The sequence below is a fragment of the Centroberyx affinis genome, unplaced genomic scaffold, assembly GCF_046629955.1.
Source record: "Centroberyx affinis isolate AG114_WGS23_722 - 3 ecotype Tasmania unplaced genomic scaffold, CSIRO-AGI_Caff_v1 ptg000123l_1, whole genome shotgun sequence".
Lineage (NCBI taxonomy): Eukaryota > Metazoa > Chordata > Actinopteri > Beryciformes > Berycidae > Centroberyx > Centroberyx affinis.
Window position 1 is genome coordinate 573,414 of NW_027278824.1, and position 26,852 is coordinate 600,265.

General features: G+C 40.2%; 1 protein-coding gene across 1 annotated transcript; it reads right to left on the reverse strand.

Moving 5' to 3' along the window:
* Window positions 1-3,635: 3,635 nt before the first annotated feature.
* syt9a (synaptotagmin IXa) lies at window positions 3,636-26,060 on the reverse strand. Its single transcript, XM_071529086.1, has 7 exons — window positions 25,913-26,060; window positions 16,328-16,829; window positions 15,583-16,138; window positions 7,797-7,917; window positions 7,498-7,669; window positions 7,074-7,203; window positions 3,636-3,704 (listed from the first exon to the last, which is right to left on the reverse strand). Exons 1-7 carry the CDS (start codon window positions 26,058-26,060, stop codon window positions 3,636-3,638), a joined length of 1,698 nt encoding a protein of 565 aa, XP_071385187.1.
* Window positions 26,061-26,852: the final 792 nt, after the last annotated feature.

Sequence of the window (26,852 nt, forward strand, 5' to 3'; positions counted from 1 at the left end):
CCAGGTGGTAATTTCCCATGTTTGAGCTGTGCCCAGTGTAGTTCTATGATTAGAGGAGATGTTTTTTTACATCCCCATACTGGTAAAAAGTTCAACATTAAGAACAGGGTCTCTTGCAGAACCAAATATGTGGTCTAACTCTTGAAATGTCCTTGTGGGTTAGCATATATAGGTAAAACTAAACGGGAGCTTAAAACTAGGATTTCAGAACATAAAAGATAAGTAGCATAAGGAATAAAGATGAAAAATCCCCGCTGGCCAAACATTTCAATTCAGCTGGTATAGAAATGGTACATCCTTTTAAAAGGGGTGGTGACAGGGACAGATTTCTGTTACAGAGAGAAACATATTGGATTCACACATTACAAACTGAGACAAACTGTATTTTGTGGATTACTATTTTTCCTCTAACGAGGCCATATGCAATGTGAATGTATGTACATTATTGAGGTTATTTCTTTATAATGTTTTTGATACTCTCTTGAAAAATTCAAACTATTTGGGCTAACAGGGTCATATAGCTCTTAATTTATTTCCTTTTACAGGCTGTGTCCCCATTATAGACATATCCTGTTTCAGAGTGGTTTCAGAGTTTTTTCTATTAACTGAGTAGTTTGAGCCCTCTATTTACATAGAGCATTCGTTAGTCTGTATTTTTTTTTTTTATTTGTGTGCATCTTCATTTATTTAAGGCACGTACATGCGCCGCAAGACGAGATCAACGAGAACTCGTGATCTCTCCATACCTCCGTGTTTACACTGCTACCCAGAAGCTAGCATCACACACAACAGAGAGAGCGCTGCTGAAGTTGCAGCAACAAGTGCCTCTGTCGGATCTAACGTTACATTTTCGGTCTTTGATCTGTTACCTAACCGCTGTAGCTTCTTTCAATAGCTACAGCGGTTAGGTAACAGATCAAAGACCGAAAATACGGAATATAATAAATACGGAGGTATGGCGAGATCGCGAGTTCTCAAAGCTCAAAGGCGTGCATATACGCGCCTTTGAGCTCGTGCACCCACTTCAGACGAGGTGTGTGCTAAAGTGAACGCGGCTTTGAGCCTAGCGGCTACAGTGAAGATTTCGGCTAAAAAAAGGGTGTAAATGATGTCTTTTCAAGTCAACTTGGGATCTCGGGGCTTCCGGAGACTTGGATTACGCCGGACGAGCTGTATGGAGCCATTTTATGGGGGTTTTTTCGGTCGTTTTTTTACGTTTTAAGACAAGTCCCCAGCAACTGCGGTTGTTTGGGAGAATGCTGCAATGCTGTTTTGCTGTGAAACTCCAGGACTGTTTTGTGGACTAAGAAACTTCACCCGACGTTCCATCGGCATGGGGGTGAGTAGATAATCACTGAATTTTCATTTTTGGGTGAACTATTCCTTTAATCTGGTTTGTATAGCTCTTTTTATATAATCTCTTGCTATATGTTTCCGGTCTTGGGCATTCAGTTTCATACTACTTTTCAGCTTGTGACACCAGTCATTCCCTGCATTCCAAATCACATACTTTTTCTTTTTACTACACTACGTACTACATCTGCCCTTAGAAAGTATGTACTGTGCATGTAGTAGGCAGACAATTGGGACATACTATTTCGTCATCACATTGCGTCTTGAACTTTGACCCTCTTGCTTATATATCCGTCGCAGTAATACGGTTGCAGTTTGTTTGTTTTGTTTTTTTCTCTCTCTAGCGGCTCAGCATGCGGCTCAGTCGAAGTGACGTGTCTTCCGCTGCGCAGAGGATTGTGGGTCAGAATAGCCAAAAAAGCATGCTGGCCTGCATACTGCAAAATTCGACCGGATGTAGTAGGGCATCCGGGTATTTTCTGGCATACTGCATTGACATGCATGAATTGGGACATGCTAAATCTTTTTCTGGCATACTAAATAGTATGGAAGTATGGGTATTGGAACGCACCCAACGTTTTTTCTGATGGTGGTCACACCTCCTTCATTAGGAGAGGCCGTATCTGGGCGGTTCATTCACAGATGGATCCTATTATGCAATTAAGTATTCTCTTTTCTGGTTGGTGTTTGAACCTCACCTGTCTATATAAATTGCCATTTCTGCTGTTTTGATTACGCTGATGATGGCTTCTAGCTGAAATGCGTTTGTTTTTGCCCTGTTTTTGCCCATAATAAATAAGAAGACTATTGTTCTGTGAGTGCCGGTGTTCTGTTTGTTTAGGTCATATATATCCCCATAGACCCATAGGTCACACTAAACATAAAACAACACAAAGTTATAAAAAAAAAAATGTATATAGGGTTTGTAAACAGATTTGGTGATAATATTAGTTAAGACTGTTTAGCACATTGATGCGTAATGATACACGATTAATTATAAAATAATATATAGAGCCTAGTATTAAATACTGCATGTGGTTTACTGTGTTCATAAGGTGCTGTAAGGTATCGTATGTGATATACCTTATGAGAAACACTTTGAGTCTTTCCCATTACTATTAAGCACAGAATTTGAATTAAATTGGTCACTTACCACAAGGGAAGTCATTGCAAATGTGTGCTGTGATATCATGTGTTTTCAAGAGATTTGTCTTGTTTCAAAACTGCTTCAGAGTAGATTCTAATTTGGCAAAGGTACACTGAGGGCTGTGCCTCCAGGCATTTGTAATCTGCTCACACATGCAGCCATTCTTGCCTGTCACGGTGATCCACTTGGCTGCCTTTTCATTGATTGGATTTGTAATATGCTAATCTTCAACAGAACTGACATGCTACAAAATAAATGACAAGTCTCCTCCAACCCACCATATCAGTGTTTTCCAACCCTTTTTTTTAATTTCATTTCCATATATTTTATTCTTTCACAAAACATTACTGCATTTCCTCTACTGTCTGTCTCCACCAAAGGAGCTGGATGGGTGAATCTGTTTCTTGTAATTTCTGAGGGAAAAAAAATCCACCACTTAAAAAAACAAACAAAAAAGTATTTGCTAGTTCATCAAAAAGCCAAATTCGCAATCAATGTTGATTACAGTATGACTGTTTTTGTATGAATAATATTTATTGATAACATTTAACATATCTTACTTACAGATACTAAGTCTAGAAATTAATTGTCACTGCACATGTCGTGATCAATTGACAGAACTTCACATTCTATTCCAAAAACAGGAACAGAAACAAGCAAAGGAGAAGATATCCCACCAAACCATGACCTCATGCACCAATTCACCACCAAATTAAAAAACAGTATGGCAGTTCAACTGGTTGTAAGTACATTGTGCAAATACAGACACACCCCATTAAAACAAGTAGCAAGACTATGTAAAAAAAAAACAGTTACTACAAACCCAGGCTTAGGACTTAAGACTTTTAAAATGTCCTCATGTGCCTGTTGTTGATTTTCTTATGGAACATAATAGAAAAGAAAACATCCACTTTGCGGTCACTCGACATGCAACTGAACCAACCCAGCCCTCCATGCAAAGCTCTTTGAGAAGCAGAGCTAAAGACAGTTGGTGTCTCTCATATCCATGGTTTATATGGATGTTTGCATTCTTCTTTGAGGACCATATGTCTGCACTCCGCAGCCCCATAATTGTCCAGAGGTTCCGCTGGGGCTTCAAACTGATAGTTGCTCCTGTGTGAAGTGTTGGTCAAGGCTACGGAGAGGGGGGCGTCTTCAGGGAATTACAGGAGCCCCCCTGGCTACTACCTGTGTTCCCCTGGTACTGCAAGGACAGACAAGGAGAAAGAATGTAAAACAGAGCTGATCCATACATGTGCAGATCTACTAACTCGCACTGAGTTATATAAACTGATACAGTTATACCAAATACAGCCAAAGACACATTTTCCAACTCCCAAACTCCCACCGCTTCATCTTGGAACCTCCAAAGAGATGCACTAACCACCTCCAGAGTTATGAATTGGCTAGTTTAACAAGCCGTAAATGCCTCCCGTTTCATCTTTGATCTTTGTAATGTTTGTTTAGTTTCTTTTTTTATTGAAATAGACTGTGCTGCAGTGATTGTTTTGTTTGCCAACTGCACACAACGAGATGAAAGCTTTTATAGACCAAGTGTTTCGCTTGGCAATCAAACATGTAAACAGAGCTGCATTTGAAAACCCCTCTGCATATTAGGACTATTTTATGTTTTTTTGGAGGAGTGTGCAGATAGCGAGGGTTTGTAAAGATAAAACAACCTTGACTGAAATGGCTAGGGAGGAAGTAAATAATACATGTGGTTTCTTGCAGCTCAAATGACGATTTCAAAGTAGAACTACATATTCTAATTGCCCTGAAGGAAACCATAACAACAAGCTTAATTTCCCTTTCTCTCTCTCTCTCTCTCTCTCTCTCTCTCTCTCTCTCTCTCTCTCTCTCTCTCTCTCTTCCTTTCTTTTGCAGGCACAGACCTTTGAAGTACACACAAATACACACAATAAAGCCATTATTCCAGGCTGAGTGCACAGGTCATAGACACTATCCTTCAACTCCCCAGCATGCCTCTCTCTTCTCTCCCGTCAAAATGTGTGTTCTGTATTCTCTCTACCTCACCCACTCTCCCTATACTCCTTCTGTCCATGCACCAGTAGATATTTGGGTGTTTACATTGGTGTTATTTACAGTACCACGCAAAACAAAATGTGTATCGGTGCCCAGTCCAGAGATAGTCGAGTGTCTTGCCTCTGGAACCACGTGTATCCTCACAGGCCCGGGGCTGAATCCCATCAGAGCGTTCTCTCCTGAGTCTCCCCTGTTTTGTCTCCCTCTCTAGTTTCCCACTGCACTATCTAAATAAAAAAAGATAAAGACTAAAGATGACTGAACTGGCACACACTCCATTTAAACAAGACTAGGGGCCTGTCATGTCTAGAGGCCTGTCAAGCCTGTGATTTAGCGAGCTAATTTTGGGCTTAACAGTGGCTTTTTTCGTGTCACGATGGTGGCTCACTTTTAATTTGGGTACATCAAATACCTTGTATGTCACCATGGTAACTTAGGCTGCTCACCTACCTGCTCCAGCGCAGGTTATGTTCAGGCTATCGTTACATAGGACAGCTGGTAATGTAAGGCACATTCTGTAATATATTGATAAGGGCACAGTTTCTTTACTGCACTAGTCTACAAGCCACAAAACGTTATGTACATATGTATGGTCCTCTGCACATGTTAATGCAAATTCCATGCACATTTGCACAGTATGTACATTGTTTATATCCTATTTTATTGTTTTATTTTTTTATACTCTTCTTGTTTTTTCCCTATTGACTTCTATTGCTTTTGCTGCTGCAACAACCTACTAATTTCCCCATGGGGATCAATAAAGTGTTATCTTATCTTATCATATCATATCATATCATATCATATCATATCTTATCTTATCTTATCTTATCTTATCTTATCTTATCTTATCTTATCTTATCCAAATCACCATTCATCACCATTCCCCGTGTATCCATGGCCTTGGGTACACAGATAGTAATAAGGGCTCTTCACAGGGAACTCTTGGCTATAATAGAGGGCTTTTATCAAATAGCAGGTATCTTACATTATTTGACTATGGTTATGAATAATGAATGAAATTTACTGTTGCATATTAAGAGCGCTGAATTTCTTTCATAGGATTCCCGAGAGTGATTGATTCAGTAGACTGCACTCATATTCCATCACTGCAGCCTGGGGGAACATGAGGCCGACTTTGTGAATAGAGAATCTATTCACAGCCTCAGTGTGAAGACACAATACTAATACTGTATCAATGAAAAGTATTCCCACTGTGCCTTAATGATGGGGCAGTGATGAGCCTATTTACTTACAAATTTACATTTACTGCAATTTTCTTTCAGCAATCCTCTCTAGCCTTGGTAGCAGCAACAGTGCTATTTTTTGCTGTTATATTTTTTGTATTGCCCATATTTATTCATTATAATAGTTTGTTTTTCTTGAGAGAAAATTAATGTTAGTAATCCATTTACAGTATTTCCCAAACATTTAACTTTTACAGTCTACTTAATGCATTTAAATTGTTGGCAGCATTTACATAACCCCAACATTGTTTACTATATTGATTTTCTTGGTGTTGTTTATTTTTTATTTTATTTTTTTGTTTTGTGAAGCCAGCTATGACAAAGATACTCTGACTCTGTTGAACTTGTTTTGTGAGACAGACAGTAGCTGTTCCTGGTGATGGCTGAGCTGTTCTGGTGTAAGGCTCGGTATGCATCCACTGGACCAGCCACGCCTCCAGGCATGCACAATTCAAAATGTTTAACATCAGAGCAATGACAATATGTTAAACATCAGGGCAATGTATGGTGCTGTGCGTACGATCCAGCCAAAAAATGTTTATTGAATACAAAGATGTAGGGTATTTTGCAGTCTGTAGGCTAAGGTTATTTGGCATGGGATATCTGAAACCAAGTCATTTCTTTTAACAATAGTAGAATCAGATAGATATTAGTGATCTCAGCTTGGAAAGTTAACAGTACAGTTCAATGTGAATCACACTGTGGATTGTCAATGAGTGCCAAAGTTCCAACACTGGATTTTTGTTCCCCAAAGATAAAAAAATATTTGCATGTAGTGGATGACACAATTAGAGGGAAGGATTAGGCTGTCACTCTCATAAGCTTTGTCTGTGGTGCCAATTTCCGGAAGGAGGACTTAAACAACTGGCATCAAAAAACAATTTGGTGTCAAAGGAAGGAGCTGCACCATCACTTTGTTTGGACCAAGAATAAACTTAAAGTAGATGCAAGTGACTCTAATACTAGCTATCTTCAGTTAGCTAACTTAGTTAGACAAGTGAGTATGTATGAGAGGTTAGACATCCTCCACTCAGCCCAATCTCCTGTAATTGTCTGAAATGAGCATGTCTTGTCACTGAAGATAAGCTTTTACCAAAGATCACATAATTAATCAGACTCTGTTCTATTCTTTTTTAGGTAACAGTCTGTTCCTCCTTAAGTCTGGAAACCTAGACGTGTCAAACTTTACAACAGTTTTCGATTTTGTTAATTCAAGTTGTTCATACCTAGAGTGTGCATACAGACACACACACACACACACCACACACAACACACTCAGTCTTCACCTCAACGAGAGGATGCCAGTGGGCGACAGGTTTTCGAGGATATGTGAGCATTTCACTCCAGTGGTCTCGACCAAGGTTCTCTGCATCGTTGCCAACCCGACACACACCGATGACTTCATTATGGCCTACACTGTGGGAACAGGAGAGAGAGAGAGAGAGAAACCTATCACAACCCACCCTGCAGTCTGGAGTTAATGACGCATTATGCGTACTTACTGTTAAATAAAATAATTTCTTGGATGTCAAAAGAAAAACAAAAATTAAAGTGTGTGACAGAGATGAAGAGTTTGAGTCAATATCTTCCATATTGCACTTCGAAAGCATTTAAACGTCATTGCCCTGCATCAAATATGAATTAAACATGAGTTAAGTGCTGAAAGTACTGTATGACTTAGTCATAGGGAGCTCTGTATTACAGCCTCACCGGTCATAGTCCATCACTGCAATCAACAAACTGATCTGGTCTATATTTTCTGGAGGAACATCAAAGACGATGGCTTCATTATAGACTGGATTCAGAGTGTTCCTCTTAGTTGATGTCTTCCTCTTCTTCAATCTGCGGCCATCACACATTAATGAAACCTTCACATATGGATCTATGAGGAGAAAGAGATAGAGACAGGGGGAGGGAGGTTCATTTTCATTTGTTTCTTTATACAGGATACCAGTGAGCATAAAGTTGTGGTGTCCCAGCAGTCTTACACAGTATCAGTTTTTAATTACCAGATGCTCCAGTGATATCCATAGCCTTTAGGTTGCGGGCCTTTATCATGGTAATGGTCAGTCTGCCTGCAGTAGGCAGGTAACAGAGGGAGAACATCAGATCCCCGAGGTCCACATTATCCTGAGAGAAAACAAAATCACATTTACAACAATGTTTATTAACTTTTTATACATGACCTTGATGATATACTACAAGTTTTTGTCACCGAAAGTATCTTAGAATAAAATAGCTATCTCCCAGTCACTCTTTCATAGACATCTAGTACATAAGAAATGATGTATTTACAATAATTACATTTCACCAGTATTGCAGCTTTACAAACTGACTGAAGGTAAAGAATAATGGCTTGGCCATCTACTGGCACTTGGTTACATAATTAACTGTATATCACTGCAGTGCTGTCAGTCTAGACTCCTCTGAAACACGTCCGTTCAGGAAAACTCCCTTCTGTCACACTGTTCTAATAAAAGCCTCCCACACTTCACCAGAGATGGAGACTTCTGTTCAGCCGTAGGAAAGCAAAAGCTCAATTATCACTTGCTCTGAAAATAACTCCACTAAGGAGGTGAGAACCAGGAATAGACACTAAATGATCTAGTGAAGGATTTTAAAGAGCTTTCAACAATGCACTGTAGAATTTATAACTGATCTCTTGTATAATTTTCTAGAAAGATATCTATTGATATGTCATTAAGATTGCCATTGTCATTTTGTGCTCTGCTATTAACTTTCAATTAGAAAATTAATTAATGGATTTGCCTTGATCCTCTTGTCCCTTACTAGGATGAAGGTCTGCATACACCAAAGCATTAGTTACTAAAAGAATTGCGTACATTGTAAAAGCAATATGCAGGAATGTCTTCATTCCTATAGAATCTTCCTATAGAATTCCTTCCTTCTATAGATGCCTTCTCTAGATTGGTTTTGCGAATTATCCAATTTTTCTTCTCAAATTTGAAAATTCAAACAAGCACACAAGCACAGTCCAATCAGTATGTCTGAACATAAAACTACTAGTAGAACTAAGAAACTGACGTGCAGCCTGGAGTTGCTCCATTAACTGTGATTGGAGGAATAACTTTTCAGATTTATAGAATGCTTGGAGTGACCTTTTACACTGAAATGAGCTTCAAATTCATGTTAAATCCTAAAGTTCAAGGTCCCCTTTAATTCAGAACATTTGAAGAACAGGCTTTTTTATAACTCACAAAGGTAGTCCCTTTGCAATTGCACCTGGCAATTCAGCCTGCTATGAGCTGATGAACTTATGGTAGTTGACCAAAACACTTTGTGGGCATTTCCTGATTCCTGAATTAAATACTGTGCCTATAGAAACAAAACTGCTTTACTGTTGTAGTTTAATGTTGTTGTAGTAGAAGCTGCTATCTTTATAGCATTTAGCAAATTCAAGTCCCTTTCCAAATGTTCCAAATTGACAAACTGTTGTATGTTTACGGCTTGAAACGGCTGTTGCCATTGGTTGCTTGGCTATCATGCCTGCCATATGTTGTGCCATAGGTTGTAATAACTGTTACAATGGAGGGGAGAAACTTCATTGTTTCCCAACTTATAAAGACAGACTTTATAGTATGCTCTGTGTGTTTGTTTGTTTGTGTGTTTGTGTGTAACACTTTTTGCCAAATACACTGCTGAGAGGAATTATGGTTTGCATTCCCTAGGCTGTGCAGAGCCCCAAAAGCCCTGCATGAGGGAAATAGAGTGTGCGCTCGCACACCAGTACAATTCAAGCATCAACCAACTCCAGGCTGGAGCGCTGTACATCCACATACCATGAAGTAGCTCAGTGATTTTCTAACTGTAGTGCCTGAGCACTTTGATCTTAACAAGTGGAGTTTTTAAAGTCAATGTAGTTTCACTCACTCCAATCATGCATACTCCACCCGAGCACATAGAAAGCGCTAGCGCACTTGTTACTTTTACACTTGATTTTCAAACATAGAAAAGTGGAGTGGTAGTGAAAGTTCAATATGAAAATAAGTGTGAACGAAAGAAGATAATCGCCTACATCTCTCTCTTTATTTCTTATTTTATTTCTTTCTAAAGGGAATTAGTCTTTTGACACTGCCACCATCTGTCAGGCTTGACAAGTGCGTATGTTCTCTGTGATATGGCACTTTGTTTTTGTGTGTGTGAAAGAGAGCTGTTGTTAGTGCTTTATTCTTTTTAATTTATTGTCATTGCATTTTTAGCTCAGAAATCAAAATCATAAAAAAGCCACACTATCTTCCATCAATTTACAATCTACTTATATTGCAGGGGAAAACAAGCCAAATATGGTAATAAAACAAAGCATATGGTCAGTCCCACAGGCAGTTAGGATTTAATGATAATTCTGCAGTCCCTATCAATTAAGTCAAAGACTCTGTACAATGATTATGACAAATGGGCTATGCAACATAAGTAAATTAGGCTATCTACCGCTCTACTTGTGTTTAAATGTGATTTGCTTGTGTGTGAGTGTATGTGCGTGCATGTGCGCATGTGTGCAAATGTGTGAGAGAGAGCGTCTGTGTATAACTGTGTGTAAGTGTGAGCTGAGTAGTGTGAAACTGAGACACTGAGTAGTGTGAGAATGGATCTCTGGTCCCTTATCACCACTTGTCACATCATCCTAGTCTAGCTGGGCAACAAAGATTGATCAATAATCAATAATTAAGGACTCAAGTGGCAACATTACCCCACCACAAAACCATAATATCACATTTTTGTCACTATCAATAGGTCAGTCAGACGTCTGACACATTGACGCAACAACTATCTTACTGTGATTTTCATCAGCCTCTCCTCCTCACACCCTAGCTGTCCCCTCTGGTTATTTTCTGTCATTGTAGACCCAAAGACATCCACCTTACAGTGCAGCAAGAGCAATTAAGAACTGATAGGTGGATCATTTATTACGATGCCACTTACACAAACACCTCAGCTGATTCTGTGATATTCTTCTGTGACTTTCTTCTCCTTCATGAATCACAATACAACTACAATATAACTTGTCTAATTTGCAAACCACTTCATTTCCATCACATTTGGATAAATGCATAACTTATATAACAAACCAAATTAGACCACGCTGGGATGCTGAGAAACATTTCACAGAATCTGCTGTCTGTTTCCATGACGGCATCTGGTATGTCATTATAGCTGGTACATTTCCACTTCATTATTCTGAAAACTCTGTTTGCTGTTGTCTGCATTAGACTCACAGAACCAGCAATGTTGCCTTTGCTGTGTACATGCATTGCATGATATAATGCTCAAGCTTTCAATATCAATGTGATTTCAAAGCAACTGTCATGGTGGATTCTTGTCTTTCTTGTCTTTCACCATTCACACTGCACAAATATAGCAGGTGGGTGAAGCAGGTGTGTGTGTGTGTGTGTGTGTGTGTGTGTGTGTGTGTGGGAGAGAGAGAGAGAGAGAGAGAGAGAGAGAGAGACTGACAGACTGACAGAAACAGACAGATTCTGCCCGTCAGTATTTTTAGAGGGCATGAGTAGGAAGCTGTTAACGGTCTTCGGAGCATTGTAAGTCAGACTTCTTGCATTAAACCTTTGGCTGTGTTGTTCCTTCTATGTTCATATTTGATTGCTTTCCTTCACTAGCTCCTTCTAATAAAGACAATCAAGAGTACATTAAACTGTTTTTATGCTAGACCTATTCTCAAGTGGGTTTGCATCATAGCCCAAATTTGAGCTCATCAATGAAATCACAGTTTAAAAAAAATCAACTGCTTGCTACCCTGATAATAGCGATAATGATAAAGATAAAGCCCAAAACCAACCAAATAATTAAAAAATAAATATTTCCTGAAAACTGTGCCAAACCCCCTCAGCTATACTATGAAGGCAAAAGTACCACATTGAAAAGCTTATATACTGTATATGATGCTGTTTCATTTTTGTTACCCAACAAAAACTATATTCTACTGTAAAAATGAGCACTGGTGCAGTTTGCTCTGAATTTCACTGATCACCAAGAGGAAGGATAAAAGGATTAGCTACATCTTCTCATACCTGGAAGAAAATCAACAAGTACAGAACATTTCTATGGTTAAGGTAGAGCAACCCTAATGAAATGAAATGAACAAAATTATGCAATTATGCAAACCTTACAGTAGGTTCAACAACATACAGTGATAATTCTATAACAATGATCATGACCAAACTAACACTATATATTTATATTGGAGAAGACATTTATTTGTCTTGCTTCCACAATCTTTCTATCGCTCATTTTTGTAACTAATACAGAGATGTGAAAAAAAACTGTCAAGACAAACCAACACTGCTGTTATTGAATATATATGAACATGCAGATAATGAATATAACGCTTCATAAAAAGGCATGCAAATTTTCTTCATGCTGTAATTGCATTGAAATTGGAGTTGTGTTTATATTTGTGTGTGTGTGTGTGTGTGTGTGTGTGTCAGGCGCGGCGGCAAGGCGGCGCTAGGGGGCACTTGAGCTACCCCTGGAATGAGCCAAGCTCCCCCTAAGCACCCCCTGCAATTTATATCACAAATAAATAAAACTTAGGATACAGAATGAATATAACAAGGTTAATTTCTATATGAAAATATAAGAAGTTTATTATTCTTTGCAAAAAAAAAAGATCCCACTGACCTCTGCTAAAGTGTGGTGTGATTGGTTGCTCTGTTCATTACGTTCAAGGCGTCCTCAACTAAAGTTGTACCCCACTCGACCATTTGGCTCTCAGCAAAGTCATGGCAGATGCAGCTTTCTGTTATGCATGTTGGCATAAACAAGCTATGGAAGCTATGGATTGGCCATTGACAGGTGATTGACCGCTTTGCTGTGAACCACAAAAACAGGTGGATCGTTCTTCTGTGACTAGTGAGTACACATTTTTTTGGTTGTCGATTTTAAGTGACTAGTTATTATCAGCTGCATTTTAAGTGACTAGTTATTATCAGCTGCTGAGTCAAGCCGTCAGCTAGTGAGTCCTTTGAGTGTTGGGTTTGGCAGAACTTAGTAAAATAATTCAATATATTATATCCCCCCGGATAATATCCATCTGAAAAATGGTTATGTTTTAAAAATAAGCTGAGTGTGGCTTATTACACAAAAATATGTTTTGTACACATATTGTCAACCATCCGCTACTCTCAGGAGGAATTCTCAGCATGTAATTAAAAAGAAAGGCCTGCACTCCATGCATTTATTTAAGGGGAGTGTAGGTAGCAACAAATTATTAATGTAGCAGAGGCAAAAGAAGCTGAATTCAACAATTATTCCTATTCTAGATGATTACATAGTTTTTACACCAATTCACCTCCATCAAAATGTGCTCAATAAATGCCTATTTGGGGTATTTATACTCTAGGAAAGCAAGATAGCAATACATGTAGACAAGATGGGCCACAAAAGGTGCATACATAAAGATGAGCAGTTTTTTTTTTCATAAATCATAAGGAGGATCCGTATGTCAGGATGGTTTGGGAAATACTTACAGCAGCCCAATAGAACATAGCTTATTCACATGTTAACATGCTCTTTGAAAATACACCGTTCGGGGATTCAGAGGCAATATATCTCTTTTTAAAACTGTAACTTAATTTATAGGAAGCTGCAAGAAATTGTAACAAGGTCATGGGAACCACCTTGTTACGGAGTGTCACTTTTCTAGGCTTGACCCTTCAAGAGGTCCAGCGAAAATCTATGATAAAACTTGGCAAAGATCAAATAAAATATTTCCATATTTCATTGTGAGTAGCATTGCAAATAGCATGTGCTGAACTGGACTGGGATTGTATTTTTATACTTCTACTGAATACACTCAGATCTCAAGCCACATGAAAAGATCCAGCTCCCTGATTACATAATGAGAGGCCCAGTGCACAAGTACAAGTCAGCAGGTTTTTGGATTTTTTTCCCCCACCCAAATTACATTAACTACCAAGGCCATATTTAAGCGTGGGATGACAGGTGGAACAGTGAGGAACACAAATTCAGGTCACTAAGGTTCAAAGCTCATTAAATTGAAATGGTTGCAGTGCAGACAAACAATCACTTGCATATACTGCAAGGAACAGAGTTGTCTCTTAAAATCTGGACACAAACAAAAAGGTGAGAATGCCTCACTCATTACTGATTCAAGATCATCCATTCACACAGAGCCACAGCCACACACACAATTGCATGCTCACACACTCCCATTCATGCCTGTGTAGGAATGAGCTGAATGTGAGTTTGCTAAATCATGCTAGATAGTTATCATCATACAGTAGATCAGCAAGTGTTGTCTTCAGCAGCTACACTTCACTGATCGAACATCACTGACCTCACTGTGATAAAATGAATTGTCTGCTGTAATCAATGGGAGCAGAGAAGTCTTATACTTCAGCATGCCGCAAAAATAGAGCAGGATCAATGGCACATTACGGCTAATTTAGCTCACACACTGAGAGGGCTGTTAGTCAATGCAATCACTGGGAGGTTACTCATAAATATTTGCACGTATTGTCTATGACGAGATAGATTTGTCAAATATCCCTCACCTGCACAAGGTATTACTCAGAGGGAAAACAGGGAAAACAGATATCACAAAGAGTTCTGATATTTGCAGAGAGAGTATGATAAAGGGAAACAGGGCTGATAGAGGACAGCAACATTGGCAGGAGTGACTGCACACAGCAGTATGACCCTCAAGATTGTTTACACTCATTAGACAAGTCAACGTTTACACACACACACACACACACACATACAGGTCAGTGGTTTGTTCATGCAACATTGCACGGGGCTCTAAATCCTGTTGACCTTAGGCAGTATAAGATGGATGGATAGAGAACAGGAATTTACATTACCCTACACAAATAGGCTAGTAATATATGCATGGCTGGCTGAAATAGAAGGATGATTAGAATCTGCAGGGTACCACGTTCGTTCTTTTCCTTTCTTTAATTACTGCTCCTCTCAGAATGCTTTCAGTCTGTACCTAATTATAATTATATTATTATACTACTATTTCTAAAAAAAATAATGGACCTTACTTATAGAGCACTTTGACAAAATTGGTGTTACAAAGTGCTCTACTAAAAATAAAACAACAATAAATAAAAGCCAATAAGATAAGCAATTATGATACCTGACATGTATTCATATGTAAACAATGGTAGAATAACATAGGCATAAACAATGAAAATAAAATAAGCAAAACCAAATGATATAAATCCTGCCTGTGAAGCTGTTCAAAACCATATAACTCCAACCCATCAGTATCCCAGCTGATCCAGCAGAGATACCTATTAGGGGGTATGTCATGGCATTGATCAAATACTTTGCTTCAGGCTACAAAAGCCTCCATCTCAGCAGTGCGGGGAGCTGTGTTAAGACAGAACAAAGTCATCAGGAGAAATCCTTTTTTTCAAAGTGAGACCTATTCACCCAACTCACCAACTAATTCCTCCCTCGTTTATCCAGAGCTGTCAGCTCAGTGAATTCGCAAGCAGCCATTTCTATTCTCTTCTACCACAAAGACACACTTTATTGGGTATATTGTCTTTATCAGACACCTCGTGCTGAAATGAAGGACAAAATAAAAGCTCTAGCTCCAAACGAAACTACAACACTAACTGCAACAACATCTACGCATCCAAGCACCATCGTGACAGACATTTGATGATTAATGATCTACCTTTAAAATCTAACCTTTTTATATTAATAATTTATTGTTAACTCCTACTCAGCATATCTAAATAAACATGACATGTGTTTGATTGTCCAGAAGAAGTGCTGACTCACCGAGGAGACGTACTGGATTTCCCGGCAGAGTTTTGTCTCCCGGGGGAAGTCCACCAGATCCAGGAAGTTATCCACAACCACTTGGCCAATGATGTCATGGCGTGAAAAGCGGTCGAAGTCATAGACACTGAAGTGCAGTTTACGTGTGGGCAGCTCAGAGTACGCCACGGGAAACAGGAACACCTCGTCGAACACGGGGTTCAGCGTCTTGCGGTGCACCTTAGTCTGGTGCTTGGTCTTACGATCGGGCAGCAGGTAGATCTTGACGTAAGGGTCAGAGGTACCAGAGAAGTCCTTGGCTGGCAGGTCCTCAGCTTTGTGGATCTTAACTATTAGCTGTTCCAGGTCACAATCAAATTTGAGGATGAAGTGGAGGCGTCCACAGCCCCCGCCTCTTCGACCACCTTCATCCCCCTCTAGCGAGCGCTGCTTGTAGAGCTCGGGCTTGAGGCGGCCGAGGCCCAGACCCATTCCAGTGAGTGAATCCTGCCTCTGGAACTGGGCCATGTTGAAGTCTGGGTTGGACAGGTTCATATGTCTGCGAATAGACCCTTGTCTGTAAAAACGAGGGACAGAAAATCAATATTATGACATTAAGATGCTTAATTATAGAGATATGCAGTAGAGCGTATAAAGAGGGGCAGAAAGGAGACTGTTACAAGTTTCTCATGATAATGGGTTACACATCAAAGGAAACATCTCGTTCCCACAAAGGCAAAGAAATCAACAAGAATGTTATACTGACCCAATTTCAGACATTGAGCGACCAGAGGGTGGGGGTTCTGTGGTCTGTCTCTGCATACGAGGGTTGGTGTGAACCCCATTCTCCCGGCTTTTACTCTGGTGGGCATCCAGCGGGATGTCTGGCGATGTGTGGCTGATCTTCATAGCTGCCTCCGGTGTGGGCATGACCACAGGTGGTGGCGACACAGGAGTTACAGGAGCCTCCACCGACACCACCGACGCCACAGGAGTGGGCTCTCTAGTGGTGGCGGAGCAGTGCGAGGACTCACGGCGGTTGTGGGCGGGGGGGTCCACAGCGGTGTAAACAGGCTGCCGGGGCGGGGCCTGGGAGGGCAGGGGGCTCAGGGTGGGGTTGAGGTGCCCATGGGCCTCCTTGGTGCTGGGAGAGACCCCGCGCTCCCTCCATGGTATCCAGCAGAGCTTCCAGGAGACAAAGAGGGAGACTCCAAACAGGGCCAAGCCACAGGCAGTGACCACCAGCGACAGTAGGCTCACCGATACATCTGATAAGTTTAGAGGACACAAGAAATGGGAAATAAGGATCAGACATATAGCCAACAGCGGTGAAGTGAAACTGCTGTTAGCTGTTTTGCTATATCAGTCCTTTAGTCTGTGACCATCACCACCTTAAGTAGCAGCATCACTGTCAGAAAGTAATTTTTACTCTGTCATATATTAAGTAGACTACAGTTTCTTGCAAGGTTGATAGCCTGCACAGCTTTAAGAGTTATCTTGTCATCGGCTGACATTAAAATCACACTCATGGATGAGTGATGTTTTAAGTAGATAGGTATATTTGTCTGTGGCGTCCTCAGGCCTGGTCTCTGTAGACATTTAAGGGGAATGTCCTAAGACGGATCACACTAGTATGCACTCTTTGAAAAAGCATGACTTATTCTAAGAGTTTTATGGGATTTTCTCCTTTGTTCTTCTTTATTCCTAAAAAGAACCCTTGACGAGCTTAATTAGGATTAGCTAAATTTATTTAATTATCTTCTCTGGAGTATCATCTGCCCCGGGACTGTGGCGTGCTCCATGCTGTAATTTTCTCCCTGTTTCGATAATAACTGAGGGGGAATAGAGTGTGTTACAAAACAAACACTGCAGCAAATGCATGTCCATGACCTACCCACGGCCTTATACTGTCAGTAATATTACTGATTGTTTCATTGGGGTCAATATTTATGCTTAAGGAATTTAGCTGAGTTGTATACAATAGCCTAAATTCTTAGACTGCCATTACAGTACAAACAACCAATAGTATGAAGTGCCAGGGTCGAAGAAGCCCCAGCTTTGCTCCCAGACAATATATGTACCAAATATGTCTACCTCCCAAGAATGACCATGTATGATAGAGACATGCAAGGGAAATAAGTAAAAGCCAGGCAGAATTTTTTTTTTTTTTTTTTAAACAAGACAAGAGTATTTTCAGTGCAAGTAAGGAAACTATGGGGATGTGTGACGTGGGGGAATGTGAAGAATGAACAGTGGAATGTGAAGAATGTGTTTCCTGAATGATTTTCAGGGTACAATGGAAGATAATGAGTAACTACTGTCTATGCCACTGTGAGGAACAATCTATTACAAAATGGCCAACTATGCAGGATTGTAATGTATATAAAAGGAACCCATTTGTGTTGCATGCATACAAAAATACAAATTTTAACATAAAAATGTAATTGAAAAAAGCATGAGCGGCATGCTCATTACATGGGGATGGATTTTTGAGTGCTGACTTTGATCCAGGAAACGATATACCTATACCAGATGGAGGAAAACACATTCGACTCCTTGTGTCATATAATAAATGAATAATGTATGTACACTCCATAAATCATCAAACCAAAGCATGGTCAGTCAAAAAATTGAACTAAAAAAAGGTCACTTAAATGGTCAACTATATAAATGGGGTTAAAACAGGATTGTAAAAGGCACTTTATGCCCACTGAACAGTGAGAGAGATTTTCTAACAGATACTCACCATGAATGTGTACTAGTACTGTCCAACTGGAACATAGAAAATCTATTCAAAATAGAGATCAAGGAGTGAAAACGGAAGTCTTGCCAGTGCGGAAAATTAAGCATAAATGTTTTTTTCGAAAACCTTCATTGATCACACATTTGAAGCCCCCTGGTTGAAGTTATGGATTTCTCACAGTTTATCCTTTAATAAAGAGTCCTGCTGTTTCACGCCAAAGCAAGACATTGCCCAATGTGTGATCTTATCTGGATGTCCTGGTTGTTTTTTTACACAACTGTTACAAAAACCAGGACTCAATCTTTTGAAAGACCCAAATCTTACTTCTACTTTGTTTGATGCTGAATTTTGCAGCGTCTGGCAACCCATATCTTGTGCTTCAGCCTGTGCCAGCTGATGAGCTAATATTCACATTTTACATTACTTACAGACTTACAGTGTTGATGGACACATTGCTTGTTACAGGGATCAAACCTTTGCGTTTGAGGTTATATATTATTATATTATATAGTTGCTATAAACACAAGGCCACCCTGTTGTCCATCTTAGTCAAACAAACATAAATGCTGTACTAAACACAAACTCCTTTTCTACCTCCATTTTGTTTAAATAATTAGGTTACCTCAAAGCAATATTTGCTGAAAACATCATTTAATCCATAAATTAAACTACTGTAATTGCAAAGTTCAAAAAGCCAGCTACAGATTAATTCATTCGGCGAACACTTGGGGGACCTTGGGGAATATATGACAATGTATGGCTGCCACTGAATTCTGAAACCTTGCAGGTGTCTGATTATTAAAAATTATAATTGTTTTTGCAACAGACATTGTGTCAAACATTTAAATTATTCCCAGACAGAATCTTGTAATAAAGACATTTTACTGTGACACTGTCTATTTCCCCAACTGGCAAGAGGGGATTAGTTCCAGTCTTGCTCCATCACCACTGCTAAAGCAGTCTTTATACAGAGCACTTGTACCAGGAAATTGTAGATTCTGACTCAGCTTCAACTTCTGTGTCAAGATGACAGGTTGGGAAAAAGGAAGGTGTCATTATCTGACCAGCACATCCAGACCCAGTAAGTCTTCTATGTTTGGTATAGCCAGAACATTGCCAGTGTAAATGCTATGGTAACCATTACTCACAATGTAAATTTTCCTCAAGGTGGTTATGTAACTCACATGAAGGATTATTACATCAAATTTCTTCTAAAAAAAACTGATGGTGGTCAGCAAAGAAAGGGGTTGCTGCATCTCAAGACCAATACCTTCTTGCCTAAAAAGGTAAGTTTATAAAAATAAATAAATACATACATACATACATACATACATACATACATACATACATACTGCAGGAATGATTTCCACAAAACTGAATAGGAAACCAACTCAACATGGTGAGGTATATAATATATATAATTATAATAATTATAATTATATATAATTTATTGTTAGTGTTAATGATTCCCTCAACAAACTAAAACTGAAACCCATACTAAAGCAGCAAACAAATCCAATGGTCAATTCCATGTAAAAAAAAAAATGTAAGTCCTCAGCAACACAATGGTAATGGTAATGGTTTCATGGATAAACAATCTCTGGGCGTTTTACAGGAGCATTACACCAGCTCTTAGTCTTTCAAATAAAAGTTTATGGTTTAAAACTATGATTCTGAATAGCACAGTGCATTTGTTTATACCAGAACAGGGTCCCCTAGTCACCATGGACAGAGATGTGAGGTGGGAACTCGCCAAGAGTCACCAAGAACTCTCTGATTCATCTTGGTTCTCACTTTCACAGCAATCACACAAAGTGATTTGATTTCACAATGGATGTTCTGTTCTGTTCTGTTCTGTTCTGTTCTGTTCTGTTCTGTTCTGTTCTGTTCTGTTCTGTTCTGTTCTGTTCTGTTCTGTGAGAAGTGGGTGAAGTGATTGGAGTTCTATAAACTGATAGAACCATATTGCCTAACTATGGACAACTATTATATGCTCAATGATAGTCCAAAGAATTGATATTGTCTTACCATGGTACTTAGACTAAGTAATTGATTGTTAACATTTAAGGTGCACTAGCCCAAATACCATAAAGAAATATACAGTATGAATAATTAAATGACAAGTTTTGACTAAAAGGTGGAGATAAATTTAATGTTAAAAAATCCATGAGCAATCAGTCTTCCTCCCAACCTTTGGCAGAGGTTTGTTGGACACCCACAAAAATCATTACATATCACATTAAAACCTGAAGTCCAAAGCAGTGTGTTTCAATTCAATATTAGCCCATCAACTAACTGTGGTGTATCCCTTTCCTGGTTATCACCTCATATCTTCCTCTGTGATCTTTATGCACTTATGAGCTGGCACTGGCCATTGCCCAAAGTAAGAAACAGTTCAATGATATTAGGCGAAGGGCCAACAGAAGTTGGCGGCAAATCTCATTGACAGTTTGGCTATGGGTGGGGGGCCATCCACCAGCCAGTCCCTGATATCTAGAAGATGTGTCCGCCTCCACAATCCCCAATATGTGCATCATGGTGCATACTGATAGTTCTATGTTGGATGACAATCATTCACACCACAGCCACATGAGTTAGAATGAAAAATGTTAAGTGTAAGTATGAATGTTATCTTTTCCTGCTTGAGATATTTATATCAAACTCAAATTGGCCAACATATCATCCACAAAATGATTTGGTAAGCTTTTTTTCAAAATTGCACTGCACTGCTTGATCACTACTGACACACCCCCTGCTGCACTTCACCTCCCACTTCAGCACAGTCAAGTTCACAGGGAGTCACAAAAATACCAAACAGGTACAGGTGAGAAAAAAAAACCTGTGCACCCAATGAAAATGCCACTTCACCGGTGCAAAGCCCCGCCATGCGGCACCATGAAGATAGAGCCTTTATATGAACTCTGGTTTAAACAAGAGCCTCATATTTATGAATATGAATTCCATCCTTATGTCAGCTTTCATGAGGTATGATATAATGCTCAAGTCATTTATGACATAGAATTGAAATAAAATCATGAAGGAAATGTTCAAAATAAAAGTCTTTCTGTTTGTCATTTCTAACTAAAAATAATGCATTGTGGTTTGCCATGAAAATTTGCATGAAGACGTTTCTCAGACATTGTATAATGTTTGCTATGTGTCCTATCCATCTCTCCATGTGCTTCTAATCAACTGGTTTCTTCCAAAGGTAACGATTGGGAAAACATATCAGTTCATGTACTAATCACATCAGCCAGTAGACTTCAGTAGAGGTTAGGTTAGCGTATAGACCACATTATGTACTGACTGAATCAAGATGGTAGATTTCTGTGATGAGATAATTTCTTAGAATACAAGCCTATCTCTCTCTGTCTAGTGGGTTGGACAACAACATGGCATACACATTCTATATGCTGTGCCTCCTCTCCTCGTCTACTTTGTAGTCATGAACCTTGAGTTTTTATGAGGCAAAGGAAATGATGAAGTGATGATTTGTGTAATCACTCAGCTACGAGATAGCAGCAGAACTGAATGCAGTCTGTAACATGAGTAACTGTTATCTTTTCCACAACAAAGTCTGTTCATGGGTGATATGGAGTCTCACAGATGCTCACTGACTGCATCTTAATTAAATCTAATCTTAAACAGTACCTTTCACATACATCCACTGGAGGGTAAAACAGTTCAGAGAGCTGCATTGCAATCAGTAGATAATGGTAAATACACTACAATTTGGAAGAATAATCACTAACATGTCAAATATTGTCCTGTTTTAATAACCTTAAAGAGCTTTTAATGGCATTAGTGCTGAGCCCAGATCAGCCCCTTCGTTAGCCATAAAGAGCAAAGAGGACATTTATTGCCATGCATTGCAGGTTCAGTGCATGACATACTGTATGTCATTAGTGAGTAGAGGATCCTTCCTGGAAGTCATGGCTTCAATTTGCGCAGCTTCCTGTATACTTAATGTTCACCTATAGTTTTTTCCTCTACTTCTCTTAATCTCTACCAATCTCTTTCACATCTGTTATCACTTAACATAGTTTAGAACATCCTTGGTGCCTGAACAATAGTCTAGCAACTGGGTTACACTAAATACCAATATATACAGTATATATACTATGGCTATGACTAAGATACTGGTAGTCTACACCCTCCCTGACCAAAAGGGGGTCGCACAATGATAGGGACTGTGGAACACATCAGAAACTGGCAACGACAAAATTGTTCCATAATGATGCCACCACTTTATGACTGATGTGATGGACAAAGGACTTCTCAATAAGTGGAGAGAATGTGCTTCTATGGTGTAACTAAAATCACAGAACATCTTATGCAACCAGGAAACATCCTGAATTGAATCCCTATTGGCAAGCTGTGCTACACATCTGATGTAAAGCTTTGCAATACTTGAAGACAAAACATTAACCAAGGAAGGTTGAAAAGCCAGATATATGTTAGTTCTTGAACATGTGTGGTTAAACATATTAAAACGCTATGTCATGTGGCCCTCAAATATTTTTGGTGTCATTCATAATAGATCTGGAAAGGATTTTAAATTAATATATTCATAACCGAAGCACCACAACTCATATTACATATTTTACATATTTCTGTGTGTGTTGTAAGCAAGGTGATCTGTGACTCCACAGCCAACATCTCTGCCTAATACAGGAGTGGCTCTCACACAGGCATTTAGTCGAACGGTCATTATTGAGCTCTGAGACTCTGGATACTGGAGTATTTCTACCTGCGTGATTTTGGAGAATAATGTGGAGAGGTTGAGGGGCCCCCCATCTGAGGACATTGATCCTGGAGCCCACAGTTAGCTTGGCAGGCTGCTCCGGTGCTGCCTGGTGCAGAAGGATCTATAGACATCTGGAAGGATTCACAGAGACTGCGTCACAACAAAGCGAGTGGACCAATTTTAGAGCACAGGACCTTCAAAGATGCAGCAGAGTAGGAGGTAACCCAGTGCTGAAAAAGCAATATTTGGAATGTCCAGCTCCTGTGATGTTGTTATTTGCCAAGTCCCGCAGAAGAGTTTGACAACACTGTGAAAGCATTACCACAGCAATATCTCATGCATGTTTAGGCTGTGTTGCTTTAGGACCCTTTCTGTGCATTGTACAAGGCAGTAGTTCTCAGGGTGAACATGATAGACAATATGCCCTAATCTATTCTATCCAGTCATGGCAGAATCTGATAAGCTAATACAAAAAAGCATATCTGCTTCCAGAAGGGAGCAGTTGGAAGGACCAGGACAGATTGCATGCAGGGTCGTAAATGACAACACCAATTTTTTCCACTGACCAGGAGTCACAGAAGCCTTGAAGTCTTCAGCACTATATTCCACATAGTTACGATTCCTGAGAGTGCAGTTTTGGTATTATACCACTTGCATGTATAATATACAGTATGTATTTATTTCAAACTGTCATTAAACAATTATTGGAAGTTGCTTAATTTCCACATGCTCTACAATTAATGCCCACACAGCATAGCATACAGTATGTTACTGTAAATCCTATGTGAGTAGTGCCCTACTACTCTGGGTCCTTGGGAGCCAGGGGTCCCACTGCTGGTTTCCTATCCAACAGGTAGTTAATTGCATTCACCCGGCATCCCAGGTCTAAATCTTTCCCTATTAGATGTCTAGAATGAAACCAGCAGCACTCTGGGTCCTGAGAATTGGATTTGGGAACCACTGTCCTATGGCGTGCACATGCTGTGCCTTAGTGGCTTACTGGTGGTACAAGTCATTTTATTCATTTTGATCACATCATGAAGAAGGGAGGAAATACTGTACAATTGAATGCTGCAAGTGAAAAAACTGACAGAAAAAAACTCAATGCAGCACTATTCACCTTCCGCTGTGTCTTTACCCTAAGCACTAAGGGTGTCTTGTGTTTCAATTACTTTGAATTGTTCATTTTTATAAACTCTCTGCTATCAGGCATATCTGACCAGATCCTTGCAAATATTATTTTCCCATAATTAATGACATTTAACAGTATGAACTACAGTTGCCAAGTCAAGATTCTGTGCTCTGTCCAGAAATATTCACGAAAGTCACACAAACATGCATGAGCAATGTCCTTGAGCAAGACACTGAACTCCAACCAGCTCTGTTCTGCAGCTGACCCGCACCCTGCCAATGATTTATGGTATTGGACTCACCAATTTTCATACCAGTTTTTACCAGTGCTCTGCCCACGCTCTCCCATCTAGTTCCCTTGTCATTTTATTAAGGGTGCTGTCATGATTCTGGGTGACACATATCAGCTGGATCTGGTATTAAACCTTAGGCAAACCGTCCTGATGGTCGTTCAGTAACCCCGCTACCCATATAGACATTCCACTTCTGTATCTGTCCGTGCAAAGTAAAGACAAGACTGGGTATAGGATAAAGGAGAGTGGGGAGGACGAAGATATTGGGGAATAGAGGAAATAAGGAGGGAAAAGAGAGCGAGGAGAAAGAGAGAGAGGAAAGAGAGAGAGACAGAGAGGCAGAGCAAGAGGAATGGAGAGGGGAGAGGCAAATGGGGTTTTGGTCGTGGTGAATAACGTGACTGAATGACTGGAGTAGAGGTGTGGAGAACTCTTGTGCAACACGCAGCAGATAGTGTGCTTTCTCTCTCCTCTCGTGTCTTATTTTCTCCCTCGCGGTTTCTCTCGCTCTTTCACTCACACACACACACACACACACACACACACACACACACACACACACACACACACACACACACTGTTCAGATGGAGATTATGAGGTGTTTGTCCTGGGATGATGAAATATTACTATATGGTCCCATTAATTCTTCACATGTAGGCTATAAACTGCTTGCTGGTTCCAGATTGCATGTCTCCCTCCCCTTGCTCCCCTGCCTGATATCCTTTATGTTCAGCACGTATGTCCACATATCGTCAGTAAATGCTTCACGTAGGCTTTGGGCAAGACGAAGAATTAATGAAGTGAACTTTCAAGGGATAATTACAATAAGTATGTGCTACGATAGTCATTGCCAATAACGGGAACGCAGGTGCAAGCTAAACTCCATGGACGAGAATACAAATCCAGTTTTCTATATTGTATTCCTGCCCTCCTGTCTCCACGGGGAGCCTGGGGAGAACAGAGCCTACGTAAAAATCGTACACCCTCACTTGCATTCCAGGGCGCTGCCGGCATCTGCCTGCACAAGTATGAATGAACATATTGACTAATACCATAAAAATACAAAATAAAAAATATATAACAGATGCTGATAACATGTGAATGTAGATCTATTGCATGAAATCAGAATTCAAAATTCGGCACTGTGGATCTGGCAATGAGTGGCAAAGGAAAGCTCTCGCTGAGCTGAGTAGGGTTTTCGTTGAGAAATTGGCAAATAAGTCTATGTGTGGGGAAAAATCTCCTACCTAAATTCCAAAACAAAGCATGACAAGACGATTGTAGAAGCACTTAAGCAGCGCAACAAGTTAGGCTTAACAGCTTGGTGGACCACCTGCAGTAGTAGGTTTCAGGTGCACGCTGCTCAGTCTCTGAACTCACATCCATGTCCAGAGATCAATGCAACCCGTGAATCAAGTCTGCAACTGATGCCTCACCTGAGTCCGTGTAGCGTGGCCTGGCAAGGTCTCGGAAATAGTAAATGAAATCCAGGCAGTTTTCGTTCTGCACTTCCCCCTTCGAACAAAGATCTGACAGGAGTTCAAGTGCCTTTTGACAAATCTCGTCATCTCTGTCGCCAGGCATTTCCCACCAGCATCCTTATAAATGGAGGGTCTCTTAGGCACCACCACACCACTCCGCCCGCCAGAGAGTCACCTATTCCACGCTGCTCAACACGGCTTCTCCAGTCAACCGCTCATCCACCGGCACGCCTACCAAACCCGGAGACGACGGAGACGCGGTGTATCAGCAAGGATGAGAAGCAAGAGTCCATGTAATCCAGAAAGAAAATAGCTTTTTCCATGCATGGAAAACAAGCACTTTCCATTTACGATTCAGTCAAATCACCCCCCTCACACATAATCACTGCTCTGTTTAAATGCCACCGGTTGAATCCACGCATTGCCACTGCGGCGCCCCGCGCTGTCCAAGGTGCTGAAATGTGCGCGCGCGCGCGCGCGCTATAAAACCGGACTCACGCTACAGTGAATCTTTGCGCCGGTCGGCCCGCCGTCATGTATCTTTCTGCTTTCAGAAACGGTAGCCAATTGCTAAAACAACTGGTAAAAAGCTCGGGAAAGTTGAGCAACACTTTACAGAGAAATAGCGGGTTTTGCAAGCACTACCTGCAACAAACACGAATCAGTACTCTGCTACGACAAATCTGGTGTGATGTTACGTCCCTGCATGTGACCAATCGGAGAATGACGGGTTTTTTTTCAGTGAAATCAGTTTCTTTTTAGACTAGAAACGAGTAAAGGCATTAGACACAAGCCTTTAATATATTGCATATGTACGTTTGGCGTAATTTAGCTTAAAGGAACAGCACGACTTCTTAAGGCAAGCCAGCGCAAAGGAATTCTCTGTTGAAAGAAA

Coding starts and splice junctions, on each gene's coding strand:
- syt9a (XM_071529086.1), bottom strand. CDS start 26,060: ATGCCTGGCGACAGAGATGACGAGATTTGTCAAAAGGCACTTGAACTC. Junction 7,918..15,582: donor AAATCCAGTACGTCTCCTCG/GTGAGTCAGCAC, acceptor GTTTTCTCTCAG/GATAATGTGGACCTCGGGGA. Junction 3,705..7,073: donor ACTGGCATCCTCTCGTTGAG/GTGAAGACTGAG, acceptor CTGTCCTTGCAG/TACCAGGGGAACACAGGTAG.